This window comes from Pangasianodon hypophthalmus, chromosome 12 (assembly GCF_027358585.1).
Source record: "Pangasianodon hypophthalmus isolate fPanHyp1 chromosome 12, fPanHyp1.pri, whole genome shotgun sequence".
Classification (NCBI taxonomy): Eukaryota; Metazoa; Chordata; class Actinopteri; order Siluriformes; family Pangasiidae; genus Pangasianodon; species Pangasianodon hypophthalmus.
Window position 1 is genome coordinate 1,311,273 of NC_069721.1, and position 21,185 is coordinate 1,332,457.

At 42.1% G+C, this 21,185-nt stretch overlaps 1 protein-coding gene across 5 annotated transcripts in view; it reads right to left on the reverse strand.

The window, feature by feature from the left end:
• aclyb (ATP citrate lyase b) overlaps positions 1-16,437 on the reverse strand; it is a 23,940-nt gene extending 7,503 nt beyond the window's left edge. The window contains exons 1-19 of one of the 5 annotated variants that reach the window (XM_053238555.1): positions 16,262-16,437; positions 12,873-13,039; positions 12,637-12,759; positions 10,917-10,979; positions 10,605-10,795; positions 10,296-10,375; positions 9,831-9,961; positions 9,569-9,687; positions 9,308-9,444; positions 9,073-9,134; positions 8,849-8,966; positions 8,439-8,593; positions 8,206-8,299; positions 5,911-5,967; positions 4,776-4,805; positions 2,559-2,700; positions 1,996-2,164; positions 820-924; positions 282-478 (exon numbers count right to left, since the gene is read on the reverse strand). In XM_053238555.1, coding sequence (XP_053094530.1) covers positions 282-478; positions 820-924; positions 1,996-2,164; positions 2,559-2,700; positions 4,776-4,805; positions 5,911-5,967; positions 8,206-8,299; positions 8,439-8,593; positions 8,849-8,966; positions 9,073-9,134; positions 9,308-9,444; positions 9,569-9,687; positions 9,831-9,961; positions 10,296-10,375; positions 10,605-10,795; positions 10,917-10,979; positions 12,637-12,759; positions 12,873-13,031 — 2,132 coding nt within the window. In that variant the 5' untranslated portion in view covers positions 13,032-13,039; positions 16,262-16,437. Of the gene's footprint in view, positions 1-281; positions 479-819; positions 925-1,995; positions 2,165-2,558; positions 2,701-4,775; positions 4,806-5,910; positions 5,968-8,205; positions 8,300-8,438; positions 8,594-8,848; positions 8,967-9,072; positions 9,135-9,307; positions 9,445-9,568; positions 9,688-9,830; positions 9,962-10,295; positions 10,376-10,604; positions 10,796-10,916; positions 10,980-12,636; positions 12,760-12,872; positions 13,040-16,050; positions 16,236-16,261 lie in introns of those variants that run through there. The other 4 variants (XM_053238556.1, XM_053238558.1, XM_053238557.1 and 1 more) reach the window with 4 other exon arrangements.
• Between the last annotated feature and the right edge of the window lie 4,748 nt (positions 16,438-21,185).

Consider the following 21,185-nt stretch of genomic DNA (forward strand, 5'->3'; position numbering starts at 1 on the left):
GGAGTCTCCAGCGTCAGCGCTTTGGAACAGTTGATTATTTTCCTGTAATGGCACCACACACAGTTTGTTATTCCTTACTGAAGAAAACACGTCCCAATGAGAACAACATTCGCACAGAGTTAGCTCCGTCCCGCAAGCTACAGCAGTTGTTGCCATGGTTACCTGATAGCAGTTAATTGGAGTTGATTATCATCTAGCTAGGTTCATTTACCGGAGTAAACATTCACACAACACCGAGAGACTGCTCGCAGTGATGAAAGCTGTGCTCACGAGCGTCTTACCTGTCTCCTCCGATGGCCACGCCCTCGTACACGCCGTCCGTGGAGCGAGAGATGATGTTGTTGAGCTCGTTAGACATGCCGCCCGAGCGGGACACGTACGCCACGCTGCCTGGGCGATACAGCTTCGACGCCAGGATGTTGTCCAGCATCCCGCCGGTGTTCCCGATCTTAAAGCAGCCGGGCTTGATCCCGCCCACCTCGAATAAATCAAATAAAAACAACAAGGTAAGCAATCTGGAATGCTTTGGTAGCTAATAGTACAAACGATTTTGATATACTACGCATGCAGTTTGGGACAAAGCCACAAATGATGGACTGTTGTCATGGTAACCAGGTAACTATGCATTATTTATACACACTGTCCAAGAAAACAGGCGGCGAATTGGGATTACTACAAACAGGCGCAAAGAGGAAATGGGAATTCTTAGCTAGCTAGCTAAACGCTGATGTATGCACTATTTTCGCCCTGGTCCCTTGGAGTGATTTGGGACGCAGCCGAAGAATCACGGTCGTGAGATTCACGAATGTGTGTGTTTACCGTAGCTGGGCCGATGATGGTGACCCCCTTCTCGTCTGCGGTTTTGATGAGTTTCCGCGTCAGCGCTTCAGGAATTCCCTCGGCTATGATCGCTATGGTGTGGATCTAAATCACACACACACACACACACACACAGTTTTATGCAAGGATTTCTTACACAGGTTTTTATTCACCAGGCTCTATTTTCTTTATGTGTGTTGTTATAAAAACATTCAGGCTGTGTCTAACTGAATTTTCTCTACATTCACACACACACACCCAGACACACACCCAGACACACACCCAGACACACACCCAGACACACACCCAGACACACACCCAGACACACACCCAGACACACACCCAGACACACACCCAGACACACACACGATTACTTTCTGTTCCAAGAATAAAACACAGAAGAAGTGGTCAGGCTGCTTTTAGTGTTTATGCTGCCAAACTGTTGAACTCCATCCCACAACACAAGTCTTCAGGTTTAAAAAGCATTTTAAAACATTTCTTTTTTAATTTAGTTTAGCTTTTCTCTAGTTTTATAGTTGTTGTATCATAAATTTTTTAAATGTTTTAAATACTTAATTTATTTATTCCCCCTTCCCCAGAGTTTTATATTGCTTTACCCCAATTCTTTGTTAGAATTTTATCCTTATTATTTATTATTATTAAACATAACTCCTATCACATTTTATTTTCTGTACTTTCTGCTTGTTCGCTGTGTTTTTTTCTGCCAGTTGTCCCCTTGTAAAACAAGCTGAGCTGCCCTTTAAAGCATGAAAGGTGCTATAGAGTATAATAATATTTAAATTTTAATGAAGTTTGCTATTTCCATGGTCATTAATGAAGGCAGCAGCGCTGGTGTGGGTGGAGCGGGAAAACAGGTGTTTCAGGTGTGACATTTAATACCTGATCGTGTCGCCTATTTTTAACTCACTGTAGGGCTCGTCGACGTGACGAAGCTAGGAAACAACACGGTACATTTCTGATATAATCCTTTCACGAATCACTACTAAGGTAGAAGGTAAAAAGTGTAAAAACCACCCGGGACACCAGCCTAAGATCATCCAACAAAACTAAAATGTACTAGTACTAGATTAGATCTGAACAGCCCACGTTACTCTGACACTCCGCTGTACGTCAGGAGGCTGTGGTTTGGGACGTACCCCATGGGGAAGCGCTCACCTGCGGGTAGTTCATGGTCTCCATAGTGCTGTCGAAGGCCGAGCGCAGAGACGCGAAGCTGATCAGGACGTCCACTTCCGGGTGCTTCTTCATGGCGTCGGCCATGTTCTTGTACACGGGTAACAGGATCTCCTTATGACCCCAGTAGAACTTCTGCTTGTGGTCTCCGCTGATCCACGTGAACACACGGAGAAAGATCGGTTTATTGATTGGTCAGAAGGTGTTGATTCATTTTCTGTAACAGCAGCTCTGACAGTAGTGCAGCTGCAAATCACTGGTTTATATTAACGAGCTCATTATAATATACTACCGTTTCTATAGTAACCGCTCGTTCACTTGATATGGTGAAGTTTTCTGTAAGGATTTAACATTTACGGAAGGAGTCTCCAGTGTCAGAGGTAAAGCTGTAACTTTTTCTGACATCTTCAGAACAGAGGAGTTTTGTACGCTTTGTGGTTTCTCGGTAACATGACGAGCTGCGTTTTTTTTTTTTTTTTTGGGTCTAATTAACTTCAAGAGACAGAAGATACAGTTAAAGCTATAACCTTTTCGATTATACTTACGTAAACGGATAAACCATGGCGGCTACTGAGGGCTCGTCACGAGAACAGACGTAGTCGAAGTCCATCATTCCCTGAACCGCTCGCGTCTGCATCCCCCACACTATAGACTTAGTGTGCTTACTGAACAGAGTGGTAGCTTTCGCTAGAGAGAGAAAGAGAGAGAGAGAGAGAGAGAGAGAGAGAGAGACTCAGAGATTCCAGTTGTTCAGTTTTCTGCTCAAAATTGGCACAAACAGGAACTAATGGTGCTCAGGGGCGGGACCAACACCACTGTTAACTCCTGATTGGTCAGGACACTTTTTTAAAAAAAACTTCAATATTCTGTTTCTTTATGCTGTTTGCTCTGTCAAAAGTGACATCTTGCCGTTTTATTTCTCAATCCGCACACACGCTTGAATTTATCACCTCAAAAAGACGAAGTAGCACCGATTTTTGCAGCACAATATGAAGTTTGTTTATAACGTCTTTACAATGGTATTTTCATTCAGTCGTTTGTTATGTTCAACGTTAATCCGAGTTAACGATGGTGCTCTTGCGCTATAATGTTGATGCTGTTGCGTGTATTGTGACTATAGCTGGGAAAATACAATAGACTTTTCTGAGACATCGCAGGTATCATGATATTTTTTAAAAATATGCTAGAAAAAAATATGACCCAAAAAATTACTAAATTACTAACGTGGCTAATTTGCAGCAGATTTCATTTCAAATGTTGTAAAAGGTAAATTTTTCGTTTATTTTTAGAATCATTAGAATTTTTTTTTCTTTTGAGTAATTACTTTTTTGTAGACATTAAACAAATATATAATTGAACTGAGTTTTTCAGTTTTTATTTGTTTTGGCTCAAGTATCATGATATGATTTTTTTGTCATATCAACCCAAACCCCAAGTACCATCAGCTCCTGTTTGGATCAGTGCATTGTTTTTGAATGTGACCCAAAAAAAAACAACAACCCCCATAAACGTATGTCTTTAACATCCCAGTCTATCAAGTTACCTGATTATTGCCACATACCCAAAAACCAAAATCCTTCCAGTAACAATTATGGGTTAATAAGGAGGGAAAACTTATAAGCGGGGTGTAAGCAGAATAAAATCAGTGAGCACCGCTCCCTCCCTAACACTAGCAGGTACTCAAGAGACGTTAAAATTATCCTCGGGTAACTTCTAGCTTATTTCAGAAAGCACACACACACACACACACACACACACACACACACACACACACACACACACACACACACTACAGTGGGGTTTCCATCCCTGCTGTAATTCTGATTTAGAAATCCGACACTGCTTTTAACACACTCTCGTCACCTTCAACGAAGCGTGCACTTAACAGGTGGAGTAACTCGGAATTACGTCATTTCCGACCTCCGTGCGTTCGAACTACAAAGTGTTGAAAAAAAAAAAAAAAAAAAAAAACACGTCTCTATGTTTGTCTTTTGTTAGCAACAATCTAGCAATGTGTCTATATGTTACTGATCTAAAGCTAATACTAGTGTATGCAGTATAACTCATTGAAAAGTAAAGAAGTGCTGTGTACTGTGTTTTCTGTTGATGCTGTGAGCGGCCATGTTGATTTGACGTCACTTGCTGAACTCAGGGTTAAGGAGACCTTCCCGAGTTTGCGAGAAGGAATTCCATGTTGACGGGGCGTTCTCTTTGTTTTGTTTTTTTCTAGCCTGAGTTATGAGTGTTAGTCGAACGCAGCATATGTTGTGGGTTGTTTGAAAAGCACTTGTAGAATGTAAAATGTATTTATACTGCCTAGGGAGTTTTATTACTAACTAACTAATATGCTAATTAGCAATTTTGCTATGCAGCTCCAAGAGGAACACAAAACCCATGTAGACACTAGAAATGTGTATGCACACTTTCTTTCTTCCCATTCTAGGCAAAAGATGTTACATACAATTAATAAGGAAATTAATAAGGAAACTTTTCTGGTGTCTACATCGGCGTTAGCAGGTCTGGGACAAGAGCATGTTATAAAACAGTATTGGAAAAAGCCCATATCTGCCACACCAATCAGTTACCATGTTCACACCACAGAGCCACAGCAAATCCAGGAGCGAGAGAAAGAGACAGACAGACAGACAGACACAGAGAGAGAGAGAGAGAGAGAGAGAGAGAGAGAGAGAGAGAGAGAGAGAGAGAGAGAGAGAGGGGCAGAGAGAGAGAGACAGTGCAGCAGCTAGCACACTCGTCCCTACCTCCGCTCCGCTCTGCTGTGCTCTTGTGCTCTGTTCACCACACAACAACACAACATACAAATAAATAAAAATAAATACGTTACAAATCAATAAACTCGTTTCAAACTGATCATCAGCTCAGACAGACCAGATTGAAATGATTCCATAATGACACACCTGAATTCACATCAGATCAGTAACACAATCATACACACTTGGCTGCACTTACTCTCTCTCACACACAAAAAACCTTTTTATATTTAAAAAAAAAAAAAAAAAAAAAAAAGAAAAAACCATAAGTGTGAGATACACTGCAGGTTAGTAAGGCCACGCAAACGCACCCACGACATGCTCCGGATTAAACGTTTTCTCCTGTGCAAATCATCACAACCATAAAAACCTTCATTCAGGACATTCTCTCCTGTAACATGGTAAACTAAGGGCACTTTCACACGTATTAGTCCGTATGCGAAACTGATGCTTTTGATTCATTTGGTTTCAGCAACATAGTTAAAATATCTATTCTAAAACACGTTGTGTTGCATCCAGCATGATTTAAAATTTTTCTTCGCCAAATCGCCAGAACAGACGGCATTTCTGCAGCTCTACGGCTCTGTCCTTTGGTTAATAAAACTCACTTCCTGCAGTTGAGTCAATTCAGAGTGTAAGCGGACCGAGACCACCTCGCTCGGACGCTCTCAGACCCGAGTGTGATTGCTGTGTTCTCACCTGCCTAAAGAACCGCACCGAGGTGGAGAACACACCATTCAACCGGACTAAACTCTTCATATGTGAAAGCACCCTATAGGCTGGAACCAGGCATGTGCTGATAACTGTTCATGTGGTATATCGCGATTATGCCACATTCAGTATTGTTGTTATAGATCCTTGTTTGAGGTCACCTAGGTAGGCAGTATTTTTGGAAGTCGCAGCACAGTTATCTTCAAAGGGACTTTATTTCCAAACAGACTGAAGAATAGTGGAATTTTTCCACGTGATACGAAATTTTTTTCACATATGGGCACATGCCTAGCTGGAATCTTAACTTACCCAGAATCAAGCAATAAAATTACTTAGCGAAAATTCACAAACCCACTGAAGGGCAAGAGTGCAAGGAAGGTTGAAACAGGAAGTGGCATGACCCTTGACCTCTTACCTTTGACACTGGTGCTGCATGCACTCTTCACTGACCAAGTTTGGTAGAGAGAGGACACTTAAGAGGTGTTGATGTGTTAGAGAAAGGAGGAAAGGAATGAGGGAGGGTGGTATAAAGAAATGGAAGAAAAGGGGAGAGGGCAAAATTAAAATCATGAAATAGGAAGAACAGATAGGTTAAAAAAGGATGAACAAAAACAGATATGCAAAGAGAATAAGCAAATGAGGAAGAGGAGTGTGTGTGTTTTGAGATGGTGTGATATCTTCAATTCCGGTGAAGGGAAATCTTCTGTATCTTTTGTATTCTACTGTGATATACAGTCACACTCCTAAATCAGGGTCATAGTGGCAACCTAGAGAGCACAGAAGCCAGACTTCTCCAACTCAGGCAACTTTCTCCAGCAAGCCAAAAAAAGGAGAACCAAAGATATTCCGTAACCAGCAAATTGCCTTTGATATACCTTTAGCAGAAAGTGCCCGGGGTCATCCTTTCCAGAATCCCAAACTACCTCTGCTCAACAAGGACGAGCAACCGTTGTACTCTCTATTTCTTCCAGATTGCTGAGGAACTAGTGCCTTACGAGAGTCTTACGGCTCAGGTAAAATCAGGTATAGTGACCACGTAACCGCCAATGTCGTACATAAACTGTGGTCAATCTTGCACACCGTTTTCCCATTACTCGTAAATAAACAGCCAAAAACACATGGGGTAAAGTATTCCTCCCTTACCTGGGGAACTGCCCCCTGGTTCAAGCCAGGATCCTGATCTCGGATACTGCCAATGAAAATCAGACCAGAAAGTAGACAAGGCCACGTAACTGCCAAAATCATACCACCAGGCACAACACTGGCAAAGTCCACAACCCACATTGAACAAGTCTGATTTCAAGAATGGCAACCTTGGACCTTATTCTGAAATGTACAAGGACCAAATGGCTCCAGCAGTGGCCCCAGCACTCCATACTCCAGAAGCATCTCTCACAGAATACATCAGATGATGTACCTGCCTCATGGAAGAACTGAAAATCTCCAGTGATCTCTTGATTACCTGTGAGATGATCAAAATCTGATCTTCCAATTTCTAGTGAATCTGAAGTTCAAGTATCAGTTGGAGCCTCCTTTCCAATACACTGGCTTTTCCACAATACTTGATCATGATGTACCAAGTCAGATACTAGGTGTAGGTCAGCCATGACAGTCCCCCAACATCCAGGGCTTTGAAGAATTCCCGGCTAAACTTCCCTGCTACTGAGGAGCGTTCAAACTACCTCAGTGACACTGACAAGCAAAACTGGTTGGATTCCCTAGAAGCCACTCGTCCTGGTTCCTGCAAGAAAGAAATGCTCTTCAGGTTTAGGAGTTGTTTGAATTTGATTTGAGATATCATAAGGTGGTGAAATATGCCTTCATTGTTCTTGCAAAACACTGCATGATCCATGTCCCGCTTTCCTTTCCGAAGCATGTCTTTCCAAGGTCTTTCCAAAATGACACCACACCCTAGCGTTTGCAAACTGAGCTGCTGCCCCCAAGGCAACGAAGCTGTAAGATTTGTAATCGCTTCCTTCTTCTGTCTTCCACTTGAAGGCCACCCTCACTACCAGGGCCCACCAACAGGTTTTCAGCTGGGTAGGTGCTGACAGTTTTGGCCACAACTACGTTAAGCTGCTACCTCTTCCAGTATGTGAGAAAACAGAGCTGAAATCTTTCCAGACAGTTTCTACCCCAACCAACCTTAACTACACATTTGAACTTACCAGGATCCACCACACCATCTGATCCAACTCACCTCTGGATGGCAAACGGTGGAAAAATCAACATCTCTTCATCTTGGTGTCTGGAACATGTCCTTATATAAAACAGTGAAACATTGCTCTTCAGCCACGATGCTCTGGTATGGAGAAACCTCGACATGCGCAGATGGCCAATAACATCCCACTACTGGAGTTCAGACCAGGCAGGACGTTCTTTGCAATGACTTCATTCCGTATTTCCTGGCCATGTGCAATAAAGTTCCCCAGTCAAACAATGGCACCTGTGGTTTCCACCTCTCACCAGAAACCCACCCACTTTCTCCAAGAAGGTTGAAAACTCACAGAATTTAACATTACCCCTTCGAAACGTTCTCTGACTGGTGGACACATATGGTCCACACATCTTCGCCTCCCCTCAGGTTGAGCCTGATCCCCCAGTCGCTTGGCTGTCAACTCTACCTCCCACCTTGAGGAGTAGGAGTTTCAAGCTTGGTTATATATATAAAAAAAAAAAAAAAAAAAAAAGCCAGGTGGTTTCTAATTACCTGGTGGAACTCCGGGTTTGGGCTTTTTAGCCGGTGTGATGTCGCAGTTAGGTCTGTGCTCAGAAAATGAAGCAGTTCTGGTTGTTGCTGGAGTCTGAGAGGGAGGAAGAGAAATCAGTAACCAATAAGTATGAAATATACACATATATATGAACAAGTGTATATAAAAGTGCTACTCAGTATAAATTGGATAAGGGAATTAATAAGAACAATATCTATGGATGCTCACGCACCGCAGCACTGCTACTCGAATTAAGCAGGAAGTTGGCAGTGTGGGCGGCAACCGGAGGCTGATTCGGGATTGGGCGATGTCCAAGCGCCATGCCAACAATGGCGGTCATGTGAGTCTCTGTGCCGAACACGTGGATGGGAATCCCAGTGGTCTTTCCTACAAACACATTAAATTGTTATTAGTAAGTGACAGTGTTATAATAAGAAAATAATAATAGCTTTTATTAACAATCAAAGTCTTTAAGTCTTTTTAAAAAGATAGCCAAAACATACTTTTGTCACAGATGTAAATAAAAGATTATTATACAATATGGTGAGTGTATGATGAGTGAAATGTGCTAGTGTTTGGACTGTCGATGGAAAAAAAAAACAGCTCTCGGGAGCAGATTCGGTTCTTCTACCCTACACTTACCGACTTCTCCCATCACCCTGAGGCCTTCTTGGTAATTCGGTCCTCCTCGACGCACAAAAATAGTCACCTCATGCTCCTTCAGAGGACCCTGATAGTCCTTAATGGCTCTCACTATACCCTAAAGATAAAACACAACCACGATGGTCAATCACATGCAAAGAAATGTGCTTTTATGCATAGAAACGGACCGACGTATTGACTGACATCGCGAGGAAGACTCTTACCTTAAACGTAGCTGCGACGTTGGTGAAGTTAGCGATGCTTCCTCCAATGATCAGAACTTTACCTGTCAGAGAATCATAGGGACGAGAGGAGAATTATTATATACACACACTGGAGGCCATTTTGTGTTGCCGTTCCTCCGTCCTGCTTGATTGTGTGCACTTTGTAAGTATTTCTATTGTAGGAGAGCATGCAAGTATACTGCGTACACACACACACACACACACACACACTCACCGTTGGGGTGTTTCTCGCGGGTCATGAGGGAGAGGATGGTCTTGGCATAGTCGTACGTCTGCTGTTCACTTGGAGCGCCGGAGTACTCGCCGTAGTTCGCCAGCTCGTCCACTCCACCCAGATCGCAGATAGTGTCACTGAGACAACACACACACACACACACACACACACACACACACACACACACACACACACATTCTTTCCTGTTCTAGGATGTTACACACAGAAACTAATAAAAAAGTGTGCTTTAAGTGATCCTACCTGTAGACGACGGAGGCTCCGCCTCCTGCCACCATGGTCCAGATGCGCCCTCGAGGGTTCAGCAGGGTGAGTTTGAGACTCGCGCCGCTCTTAGCGTCCAGATCTGCTATGTAGGCTTCCTACACACACACACGCGCGCACGCACGCACGCACACGCACACAGGAGTTGTGTTGCTCCATGTTCTACAAGTACTGATGAAATATATTTATACCCAGGAACTAAAAATCATCATTTCAACATCACTTCCTGTAAGAATGTCACCTCAGGATAAGCTTCTCTGCCAAACGGAGGAGGAAACTCCACATCGCCCCACTTTGGTTTGCAGATGAAATCGGCCGTGGCGTCGATTTTGGCCGCCATGTCCAGAACGTACACACCTTGCTGCGTGACAACTGATTAAAAAAAATAATAATAAGAAGAAGAAGAAGAAGAAGAAGAAAATTGCTTATCTGCTACTCCTACAACACTCCTACAACCTTTTATCTCTGGTTTCAAGTAAGGAATAAAATAGGACAGTTTGGGCTGTTATAGGAAAATAACCACCACCTTCTGACCAATCAGAATCCAGAAGATCCATTTTAATATTCTGATATTCTCATAAACTGATGAAATTACGATTATAATTCAGTGTTAAAAGGCTTATTGTCACTGCAGACGTCAGTGTAGCACCGGTTATCCTGCTACTTCCTACTCGACGATGTTGATTAAAGATTAAAGAGCACGTACCGAGCGGGTTGATCTCCAGGTAGGTGAAGTACAAATCCTCGTACAGGTTAAAGAGTCCGACGATAAAACTGGCCAGAACTCTGAGAACAAAAACACACACGTTAATACACAGATTTATAGCGTGGCGCTGTTGAATTCTGGATTCTGATTGGTTCAGAAAGGCGCTGATTAATTTTGGGGTAAATCCCAGGTTTAGGCTAACGTAATGCTCATTCTAATACGTTATCGTTTCTATAGTAACATCTTACACAGAGACATGTGTTAAAGACGTGTGTGTGTGTGTGTGTGTGTGTGTGTGTGGACACTCACTCCTTCTTCTCATCAGGGACGTGTGTGAGCAGCTGCTCGGTCACGGCGGCCGTGTCGAGCTTCTCGTCCACGCCGACCAGCAGGCGCTGTGCTTTGGAGTCGACGTCCCCGATGTCCACGCCTCCCTCGTGATGGAAAAGCACGTGATCTCCCTCACGTGTGGCGTAGATACACACGTAAAACTCCTCCTCCTGAGAAAGAAATTTAGTACCCTAAGTGTCATATATAACAATAGTATAATAAATATTCAGTAGCAATAATATAAAGTGTTGTGTGTTTTGGGTTGTTTTTTTTTTTGTTTTTTTTTTTCACCTGCGAGTGCGGCACAAACGGCTCGATCAGGAATTTCTTCAGGATTCCCTTCGCCTTTCCGACCTGCATTGAGGAAAAAAAAAAAAAAAACAAGACGAATTTTTAATAACAACCAATTAACACATTTTAAATAATTATACCTGTTACACTAACTATCCAGCCAACATGACTTTATTCTACTTACTTAAAGAGCTCGAGTAAGAACTGAAACACGGCAGGGAGGTGTGATGAAGCGGAGTCACTGTTACCGACCTGAAGCTTATTACTTTCCTCTAACAGCACAGTTTTATTCCTCTTATACCACAGCAATTTATCAACAATTAGAATTTTTTACGATTAATGATGAAAGCAAAGCAGTTTCCTGTGAAAACATCAGGAGGCGGAACTACAGCGTCTTCCTACAAGTGACAAAAACATCTTAAACATAAAAACTCAGCACAAGGAGCTCAATGCAGGTTAGGAGAGAAAAAAAAAGGTCTACAGACGACACCAGGTCACTAATCGGTCATCTACAACGAGGAATAAAAAAAAATAATAAAGCGTACCTTACTTACAGCTGTTCAGAAACGTTTTTCCGGAGCGAAATAATACCTGCTTTTCTCCACTGCAAGCTAACTAACGTAGCTAGCTAACGCACTTCGTTTAAAATCATCTCGCTAATGTTGTAAAGAACGTAAAGAAGCATTGGGAGTGCATGAACACGCGTGTCCGCTTTTCTTCTCACCCTGCGTTCACACGAACAAGCAGCTTCGTGGCTGTTTACTACAGCATACGATTTATTGCAAGGTAACTGTGCTAGCTACTCGCTCGTCATGTTACCGAGAAACCGCAAAAAAGCGTAACCTCCTCTGTCCTGAAGATGTTGGAAAACTTACAGTGACAGCTGTATCTCTGACACTGGAGACTCCTTCTAATTTTTCAAAACATTCTATAATCAGCGGAGCAAAGGGTTATGTATCGCAAAATCCAGAAATCTGGATGCAGATTTCGATCCGTAATGAACGATCCCGAGCAGAATCAGAACGGTGATAAACGCTGATTTTTTTTTTTTTTAAATTAATTTTAAAAACAGTTCCGGACCATTAGCATGAGCGTGCCGGGATAAAACATTTTTTAATGATTGAATTCATTTTAAAGTGTCTTTCTGTGCTACATTCAGGATTATTTAATACGTCAGGTTTATAATTATAGGTTTAAACCCAGGCATGAATGAAGAGCTGTTCATTATCCGTCTATTTGGAAGCTTAATGAGCGAGACGTACATGATTATGGACACAGTGTGTGTGTGTGTGTGTGTGTGTGTGTGTGTGTGTTTATTCAAGGCCATGTGACTGCAGGAACACGGGATACTGAAGGACGAACGCTCTGCTACTCAGCAACGATGATTAAAAACCTGACGCTAAGCTGTACTCTGCACTCTCACTGCTGTTCAACGAGTAACTAATAAACCCGACAGAAAGACAGACACACAGACAGACGGATAAATAGAAAGACAGAGAGAGAGAGAGAGAGAGAGAGAAAAACACAGACAGACGGATACCATCGCTGCCACCTGATCCAGCGCACTAAATATCCCGATATCTCACATAACCGATTATCAGCACATACCTGCTGATAAATATAGACACACACACACACACACACACACACACACACACACACCCCCCCACACACACACACACACACACACACACACCTCCTTCTAAAACACAGGACTTACTGTAGTTTCTTTCATCATACGTGACTTCAGCCAATCACGAACGCCCTGGAGGTCGAGGTCGACGCCCACCAGACCCAGCTTCCCTCTGCGCTTGATCAGCTGATCGGGCTTCACGACCAATCGCTGCACAGAAGGACAGGCGTGTGAGCATGATTACATGATACTGCCATAAAGGAGTCCACACACACACACACACACACACACACACACACACACACACACACACACACACACACCTGAGTGAGGAGCCATGGGTGGTCCTGTGCCAGTCGCTCCCAGTCGGTTTCAGCTGTGACGGTGGCGTACAGGAAGCGGTTCTGGACAGCCGCCGTCGTGCAGATGTGTTTATACAGGAACTCCTTCCCCGTCTGCTCCGAGATGGCTTTAGCAGACATCGCGTCACCTACACGCACACACACACACGCGCACACGCACACACACACACACACACACGAACATAAAGTGGCCAATCAGAGACAGAGCTGAACAGTGAGGGTCCGAAATGAATGAAATTATTACGCAACAGAACCCGAGAGAGAGAGCGAGAGAGAGAGAGAGAGAGAGCGAGAGAGAGAGAGAGAGAGAGAGAGAGAGAGAACAAGAGCAAGTGAGATCACGAATAACATCCGCTGAAGAGCTGGATAACGATTACACACAACCTTCTGTGTTTTATTGCTTTTATGTAACAGTTTACAAAGTAAAGAGAGGAAAAAAAATAAAAAATAAAAAAGTAAAGCGATTTCTTCCACCACAAAAAAGTAGTTCCAAGTGTCTTGCTGATGTGTAACAATATTAATATTTAGCAAAAAAATAAAAAATTTTGTTAAGTCAGTAAACTAGCGGCTGATCTGTAAACTCCCGCAGATGATTAGTGCGTTTGGCAGAAAGTGTCAGACTCGGTATTCTTAAAATGATTTCCCATAATAACGGGAGAAAAACTTACAACCGTGGTTTCATCAGAGACACTACGAAGAGGAGCAAAGCTTGAAAGAAACAGCAGAGATCTCGAAGGCAAATCAAACTGGTATAAATTGTATATTTAGTGCCGGCTGCGCTGTACAGGCCACGCCCACAAGCAACAAGGCTGCTACGTGGCCAAACTACGTGTGACTAGCGTGAAAGTAGAGTTGCTCTGGTAACCGATTTCTCTGAGCTTAAACATGTTCGAGCTGCACGCCAGGGCTAGTGATCTGTCCACGTACTACTGGAACGGCACTGATCACATACCTTTCCCTTTACACACCGCTCCTGAGCTCCGGGAAGAAGGAAACCACAAGTATGTCGCCTAAATATAGCGCTTTGTGCAACACTACCCTGTAACGATAAAGTAACCATGACGAAGGGTCAAGGAGGAGAACGTAGTATCTGTACTGCCGAGCCTTTGGTCAACACACAGCTGCTGTTTGTCTTGTAATAACACTAGCTGTGTGTGTGTGTGTGTGTGTGTGTGTGTGTGTGTGTGTGTGTGTGTGTGCGCGCGCCTGCGTGGGCGTGTAAAGTGGATTATCTCATAAGAGTTTAAATTTTCACTTTGGTGAAATAAATCAAACAAATCTGATGAATAAACAGGTCAACGTGTGCTGTTCAACCAGCACAACACGTCCTGCCCCACACACACACACACGCACGCACACACACACACGCACGCACACACACGCACGCACACACACGCACGCACACACACGCACGCACACACGCACGCACACACGCACGCACACAGTGAGAGAAGGGTGTGTGTGTGTGAACAGGGAAACAGCTGTATAATTAATACCCACTGTAATAATGTCGTATAACCACAGGGATGTTTTTATAACGTTAAAGTATGACACAGTGTTTGCACATACACACACACACACACACACACACACACACATTCTCTCTTGTGCACACGCACACACACTCACTCTCACAAGCGCACACACACTCACACACTCTCGCTCGCACGCACGCACACACACTCTCTCGCTCGCACACACACTCTCGCTCGCACACACTCTCGCTCGCACACACTCTCGCTCGCACACACTCTGCCTCGCACGCACGCACACACACTCTCTCGCACGAAAAAAGCACTCTCTCGCACGCACACACACTCTCGCACGCACACACACTCTCGCACGCACACGCGCACTCTCGCACGCACACGCGCACACACGCGCGCGCACACACACACACACTCTCGCACGCACACACACACACACACACTCTCGCACGCACACACACACACACACACTCTCGCACGCACACACACACACACACACTCTCGCACGCACACACACACACACACTCTCGCACGCACACACACACACACACACTCTCGCACGCACACACACACACACACACACTCTCGCACGCACACACTCTATTCTCAGGACGGCTGTGTAGTGTTATTATGGAGCACCAAAAGGGTCACGTTTCACCATTTCACATTAGTATTAAAAAAATTCTTCAAGTTTTTTTTTTGTGCAATAAAATTAGTTTTAAAATTTTCGCAATTTCAGCTGCACTTTTATGCGAATGTGAAAAAAAAAAGCTAGGTCTAGTGTGTGTGTGTGTGTGTGTGTGTGTGTGTGTGTGATTGCTTTGGCTAATATTTTTGTATATTTTAAAACTAACTCACTATTTTTCTATGGAAAGGAAGTTTGTCTTTATTTAAAACTCTTCAGCAGCTCGTGCGCGGCGTAACAGAAACGTGTTCACCGAACGACCGGAGAGGTCGCGAGGTCGAATCCCGATGAGGTCACAGACGTTCGTGAGCGACCTGCCCCTGGCTCTCAGGGTGGGAGGGGCATACACTCTCTCTCCTGTCAATCACAGAGACGCTAGCCAATCAGGAGCGTCTGTGAGGTCGTGTATGTGGAAGAGGGCGGATAGCACTTTCCTCGCAAGACACTTCACCGAAATGAAGTTGGTGATTAATAATATTTATAAGACTCTTATTGCAGCATAAAACCCACCACAAAAGCGTTTTGCTGAAATTTGACCCCACTGGCTTTCCATAGTTTACAGTATAACGACGCTAAGCACAATGCTCACATTTATTTATATATAATTTAATATAATTCATAAATACACACACATACATACACACACAATATCCAACAAACTTAATATAAACATTTCTGCAATTAATTTCTATAACAGCGCCGCTGTATTTATTAAAAGTGTGAGAAGGAGAAGCTAACTAGCTAGCTCACTTCACTAGGAAAAGAAGGCAATAATGACAGCAGCGAACATGCTAACAGCTAACAGCTAACAGGATAAACTACAGCAAAACAGAACGTTTTTACAAAAAAAACAGACAACAAAGCGGACCTGACATTATTAAATAAACTAATTAATATTATATTGACAAATTAGTTATGCTATCTCCAACACATTAATTCATTTTTCCACCAAATTAAAAACACCTACTGAAAGTTAGGCTGCAGTCTTTTGCTAGGCGGAGCGGGTCACATCTCAAACGGCTCGCTGCTCACTATGTAGTGCACTATGTAGGGTGTAACAGTCGTGCCTTCACGCCCTACATAGTGCACTCGTATACACTACAGAGCGCAGTTTGAGACTCGATCAGGCTCGGGCTAAAAATATAAACGTTAACTCCGGCAACCTTGGCAAGTCTTACCGTGCAGATGAAGAGCCGCGCGGAGAAGCTAACGCTAATGCTGCTAATGCTGCTAAGGCTGCTAATGCTAATACCGGTAACACCGTACACAGCCAGGTACCGACAGCGCGCGCGCTCACTCGCCGCCGGTTACAGCTCAGCTTGTGTCGCCAGTCTCTCGCCTCATCATCTCGCCATAGCGTCACTCCCCTCTGATTGGCTCAAACCTTGCACCACGTGACCCCGGACGCCAACGCGTTATTGTTTCTTTTTTTTCCTTCCAACTGATTCACCGTTTTTTTTTGTTTTGTTTTTTATAACGAAATGCACAAAAACGCCATTGTTTTTTTAAATTAATCACATGGATCATCTGATCACATGAACCTCTACTTTAGTGTCACAGACACCACTACGATTAAAATAATTTTAGAGATATTCTTCTTTTCGTTTTATATTTCGTCCAGTTTTTTTTTTTTGATGACTCATCCTGCACTAATCTTGTGTTCCTCCAATTAAATGCGCTCTAGAGCATGTATGCTCCGCCCCCAGGATCATGTCATGATCTACAGTAGCAGAAATAAACGTGGTTCATCAGTGTGTTTTTGGCCGCGCGTCTTCACACACACTATTCCCTTATCCAAGAATAAATGGGTGGAGTTTATTCAGGTGAAAGTGGGCGGAGTTTGTGTGAGCTCGCGATCATGTGACTCACGGCGATCATGGTGAATTCCATCTTTATTCCGTGTCTCCATCAGTAAGAGTCAGTGATATCATTTTATCTCCCGCTCAGACGGAATCTGACGACCCCACGGCTCTCCGTCGCCATCGGCAACGCTGACGCTCGACCTCGCCTCAAACACGTACGCCATAACTCCAAACACACACACACACGGCATCTCGTCGTCTGGGATTAAAGTCGTCCTGGTTAAAGTGGAGAGAAATCCTCCACAGCTGATAAACTCTTCACTCGCGTTATCAACTCTTCACTGTTCTCCATGTTTACCTAGCATCAGGTGTGTTTAGGTTGGGCGGGGGCGTGGCATGGCGTATCTCAAACGCTATTGGCTGTTGTGTAAATCAGTCAAGCGCTACAACACGCTGTCACTCGGACTTCCTGTTTCAGAAGGAAATACATCAACATTACAAGCCATTTCATTAGGAATATAAAAGTGTTTTGTTAATTCTGGTGCTACGTTTTTGTATTTTAACATTGTTAATGCTAGCGCAGTTATCATGGCGTTCAATACGAGAAAAAAGTAAAAAAAGCGACAAGTGTAAACAAAAATCTGAAAATGAGTGTAATGATTGTTTTAATCTGTTTTTTTTTTTAATTTACTATTTGAAATCCGTGAGTTTCAGAGTATTTATTCGCAGCAAAACATCCCGACTCAACCCTGGGCTCTGAACGCTGTGTGAAACAGAATCATAAATAAACAGGCTACAATTACTTACTGAACATTTCAATGACAGATAGGTTTATTTAGTTAAACTCAGTCAACATCGCCAGGAAATACAACAACTCTGTTTAAGTGTCGAGTCGCACAATTATTGAAATTACCGTAAGTATTATTGTAATGGATACCTCTAGAAAACAAAACATCTAATATTTCCGAGATTTTTTGCTTTACTTTGTTCCTAATATGTGCGTTTGTTCATGTTACCGCAGTAGACTGTTCGAGCCTAAATGATATCTTGATGAGGTTGTGGTATGATGTTTAGTTTATCGACGCTCCACATATCTGTATCTGTAGCTGTATTCAGGTTCAAAGTGGGCGTGACCTAAACAAGAAGATTTTCTTTAATGAAATATGAACTACGGCTCTGGAAACAGTACAAGTGTCATCATGGTGTGTGAATTCTGGCTCTGGCAGTTCCTCCACTTCATAACTGGTCTCGACAAGAGATGGGTGTGGGAATGTTTTTTTTATACCTGCCCACAAATTTACTTGGTTCTACTTTTCAAAATATAAACAAGCTAGTAGCTTAATTTAAACCATCATGACCCTGACCAGGCAGTTACTAATGAATTACTAATGAGTTACTAATGAGTTACTAATGAATTACTAATGAGTTACAAATGAGTTACTAATGAATTATTAATGAGTTATGAATGAATTACTAATGAATTACTAATGAGTTACTAATGAATTATTAATGAGTTATGAATTAATTACTAATGAATTACTAATTAGTTACTAATGAAGTACTAATGAATTACTAATGAGTTACTAATGAAGTACTAATGAATTACTAATTAGTTACTAATGAAGTACTAATTAGTTACTAATTAATCACTAATGAGTTACTAATGAGTTACTAATGACTTAATGAGTTACTAATGAAGTACTAATGCATTTCTAATGAGTTACTAATGAAGTACTAATGAGATACTAATGACTCACTAATAAGTAACTAATGAATTACTAGTAAGTTACTAATGAAGTACTAATGAGTTTCTAATGAGTTTCTAATGAGTACTAATGAGTTACTAATGAATCAGTAATAAGTAACTAATGAATTACTAATAAGTTACTAATGAGTTACTAATGAATTACTAATGAGTAACTAATTAATTACTAATGAGTTACTACTGAGTTACTAATGAGCTACTATGAATTAATGAGTTACTGATGAATTAATGAGTTACTATGAATGAACCCATGTAAATGCAGGAATTGGTGGCGGAGGCAGATGCAAGTGCAGACTGCAGAGTTTATTATCACGAAACACACAAAAACAAAGACTATGAACTTGAAACAAAACCAAGAAGAACTAGATACACAAGATGGCAAGAACACGAACACAACGTGGCACACAGGTGACATACAACATGACTAAAGCTAGACAATGACACACACAGACTCCAGAACTAATTAGGTGAAAGAGGGAACAGGTACAGGTGATCAGTGAAGCATGTGACTTGGTCATGTGATGTGCTGGGGCTGATGGGTAGCGTAGTTCTGCACTGTATTCAGTGCTCCCATGATATCATGCTAATGAATGTGTCCTGTGAGAGTCATATCTGACCATTTGCTTGCACCCTGATGAAAATAAAAACCTTTTAAAAATTAGTAATGCTTTGGAACACATCGCTTCCACCGTCTCAACTTAATGGGGGTTTTTACAATGGAAGAACTTGGGTATAAGCACTGTTGGGAATCTCTACATCGAAGGGGTATTTGCTGCACCTACTGTACAGTTCTTCTTTTGAGAATGCAGAACCTGCTGTCCTTGACAGATCGACTTTGGTAGTGGTAGTAACAGACATGCATCTATCCATCAGCTCCCCTTCTGTGAATGTAATTTAAAATGACTGGGAATGCATATTCCCAAAGAGATCTAGCCGAGCAGCCTTGAGGAACTCCATGAACATTTTATTAACACCAGACCTACACTTATTCAGTTTAAAATCACTCACAGACTGCACTACTCAAAGACAGAATTGCACAAGATTTTTCCAGATCTTTCTCCTCACTCCTCAGGCTCATAGCCTTGAGTTATGGGTATAAAGTTTTTAAAATGCTTTCAGCAATACCTGGGGTTCAAATCTTGCCCGATTCCGCTTTCATTATACTAGGGGTGTCAGATTCCTTACATTCCTTACACTAAGCACAGCAGAAAACAAATGTTTTGCATATGGTTTAATTACAGCTGAAAAACTACTAGGAATTGACCTTTTCCACCCTACATCTTGAACAAATTAGATACTCTTTAAAGATTTGGCATCCGCTTATCTGTTACCTTAAAAGTAATCCCTGGGATGGATTGTACGTAGATTTAAGATTATTATATGTAAGATTTTTGTAATCCAGAGTCTACATGTGTTTTATTATTATTATTATTATTATTATTATTATTATTATTATTTATCTATTGTAATAGATTGTTTTGAAAAGGAGTTTGTGATCTTTGACACTTTAAATTGAAATCCTAAATCTCCAATTAAAAAAAAAAAATTACTTGACAAAAAAATTAATAATGATGCTACAATAATCCTATTCCTATCTGTATCTATTTAGAACAAATGATCTCTTCATTTCAGGTGGCGTCTTTCTCTCTCTCTCTCTCTCTCTCTCTCTCTCTCTCTCGCTCTCTCGTGCTGCCTGTTTGGAAAGTCGCCTATGCGTATTCGTGAAACATTTCAAAATTACTGTTAAAACATAATAAAAGTACTCACAGCTCGGAGTATGACCTAGGAACAGGGGCATAAATAAATGCTATAAATAAGCTAGCACAGGTAAGCGTCTCTGTCTTTCATTTTTGGCATCCCTGACAGATTTCTTTTCTTTTTTTCTCTTGTGGAACCAAGTGCAACAGCACCATCAACAGTCATAATAAACACACACACACACACACACACACACACAAAATGGTATATCAGTGACAGTGTTGTCTCGTGATCACACAGTGTTACGACCCAGTTAGTGCTGTTTCTGTGTCTTATTACGTTAATAGATGATTGTCCATCTCTTTTTCTGTATATTCCGTCCCATACTTATTTAATAAAGCATGATGTGGATGTGGGCGATGCTCAACCCGTACGTCAAAGTAAAGCAAACGTCAGAAATTAGAGTCTGTGGTTCAGTATATGGTGGAGAATGATATCGCAAAGCCTTCTTGTTCAAGCCTCGCCATGTTTACTGTTGAGGAAACTGGATAATACATACAGGTTCTGTACGGATTACCGAAAAGTAAAGAAAACCTGATAACTTTCGTCTTCTGAAAGGTGGAGGATTGTGTGGATCAAGTGGGCACAGCGAGGAATGTTAACATCTCCTGCCCAGGAAATAACCACTTTCATAACTCCTTCCATCTTATATTCTTACTCTGTTATGAGTTTCAGCTTGCATAAGGCACCAATGATCTTCCAAAAGTTGATGAATCACATAGTGTCTGGTTTGGAAGGGTGTGCAGTTTATTTAGATGATTTCATGGTTATTTATTT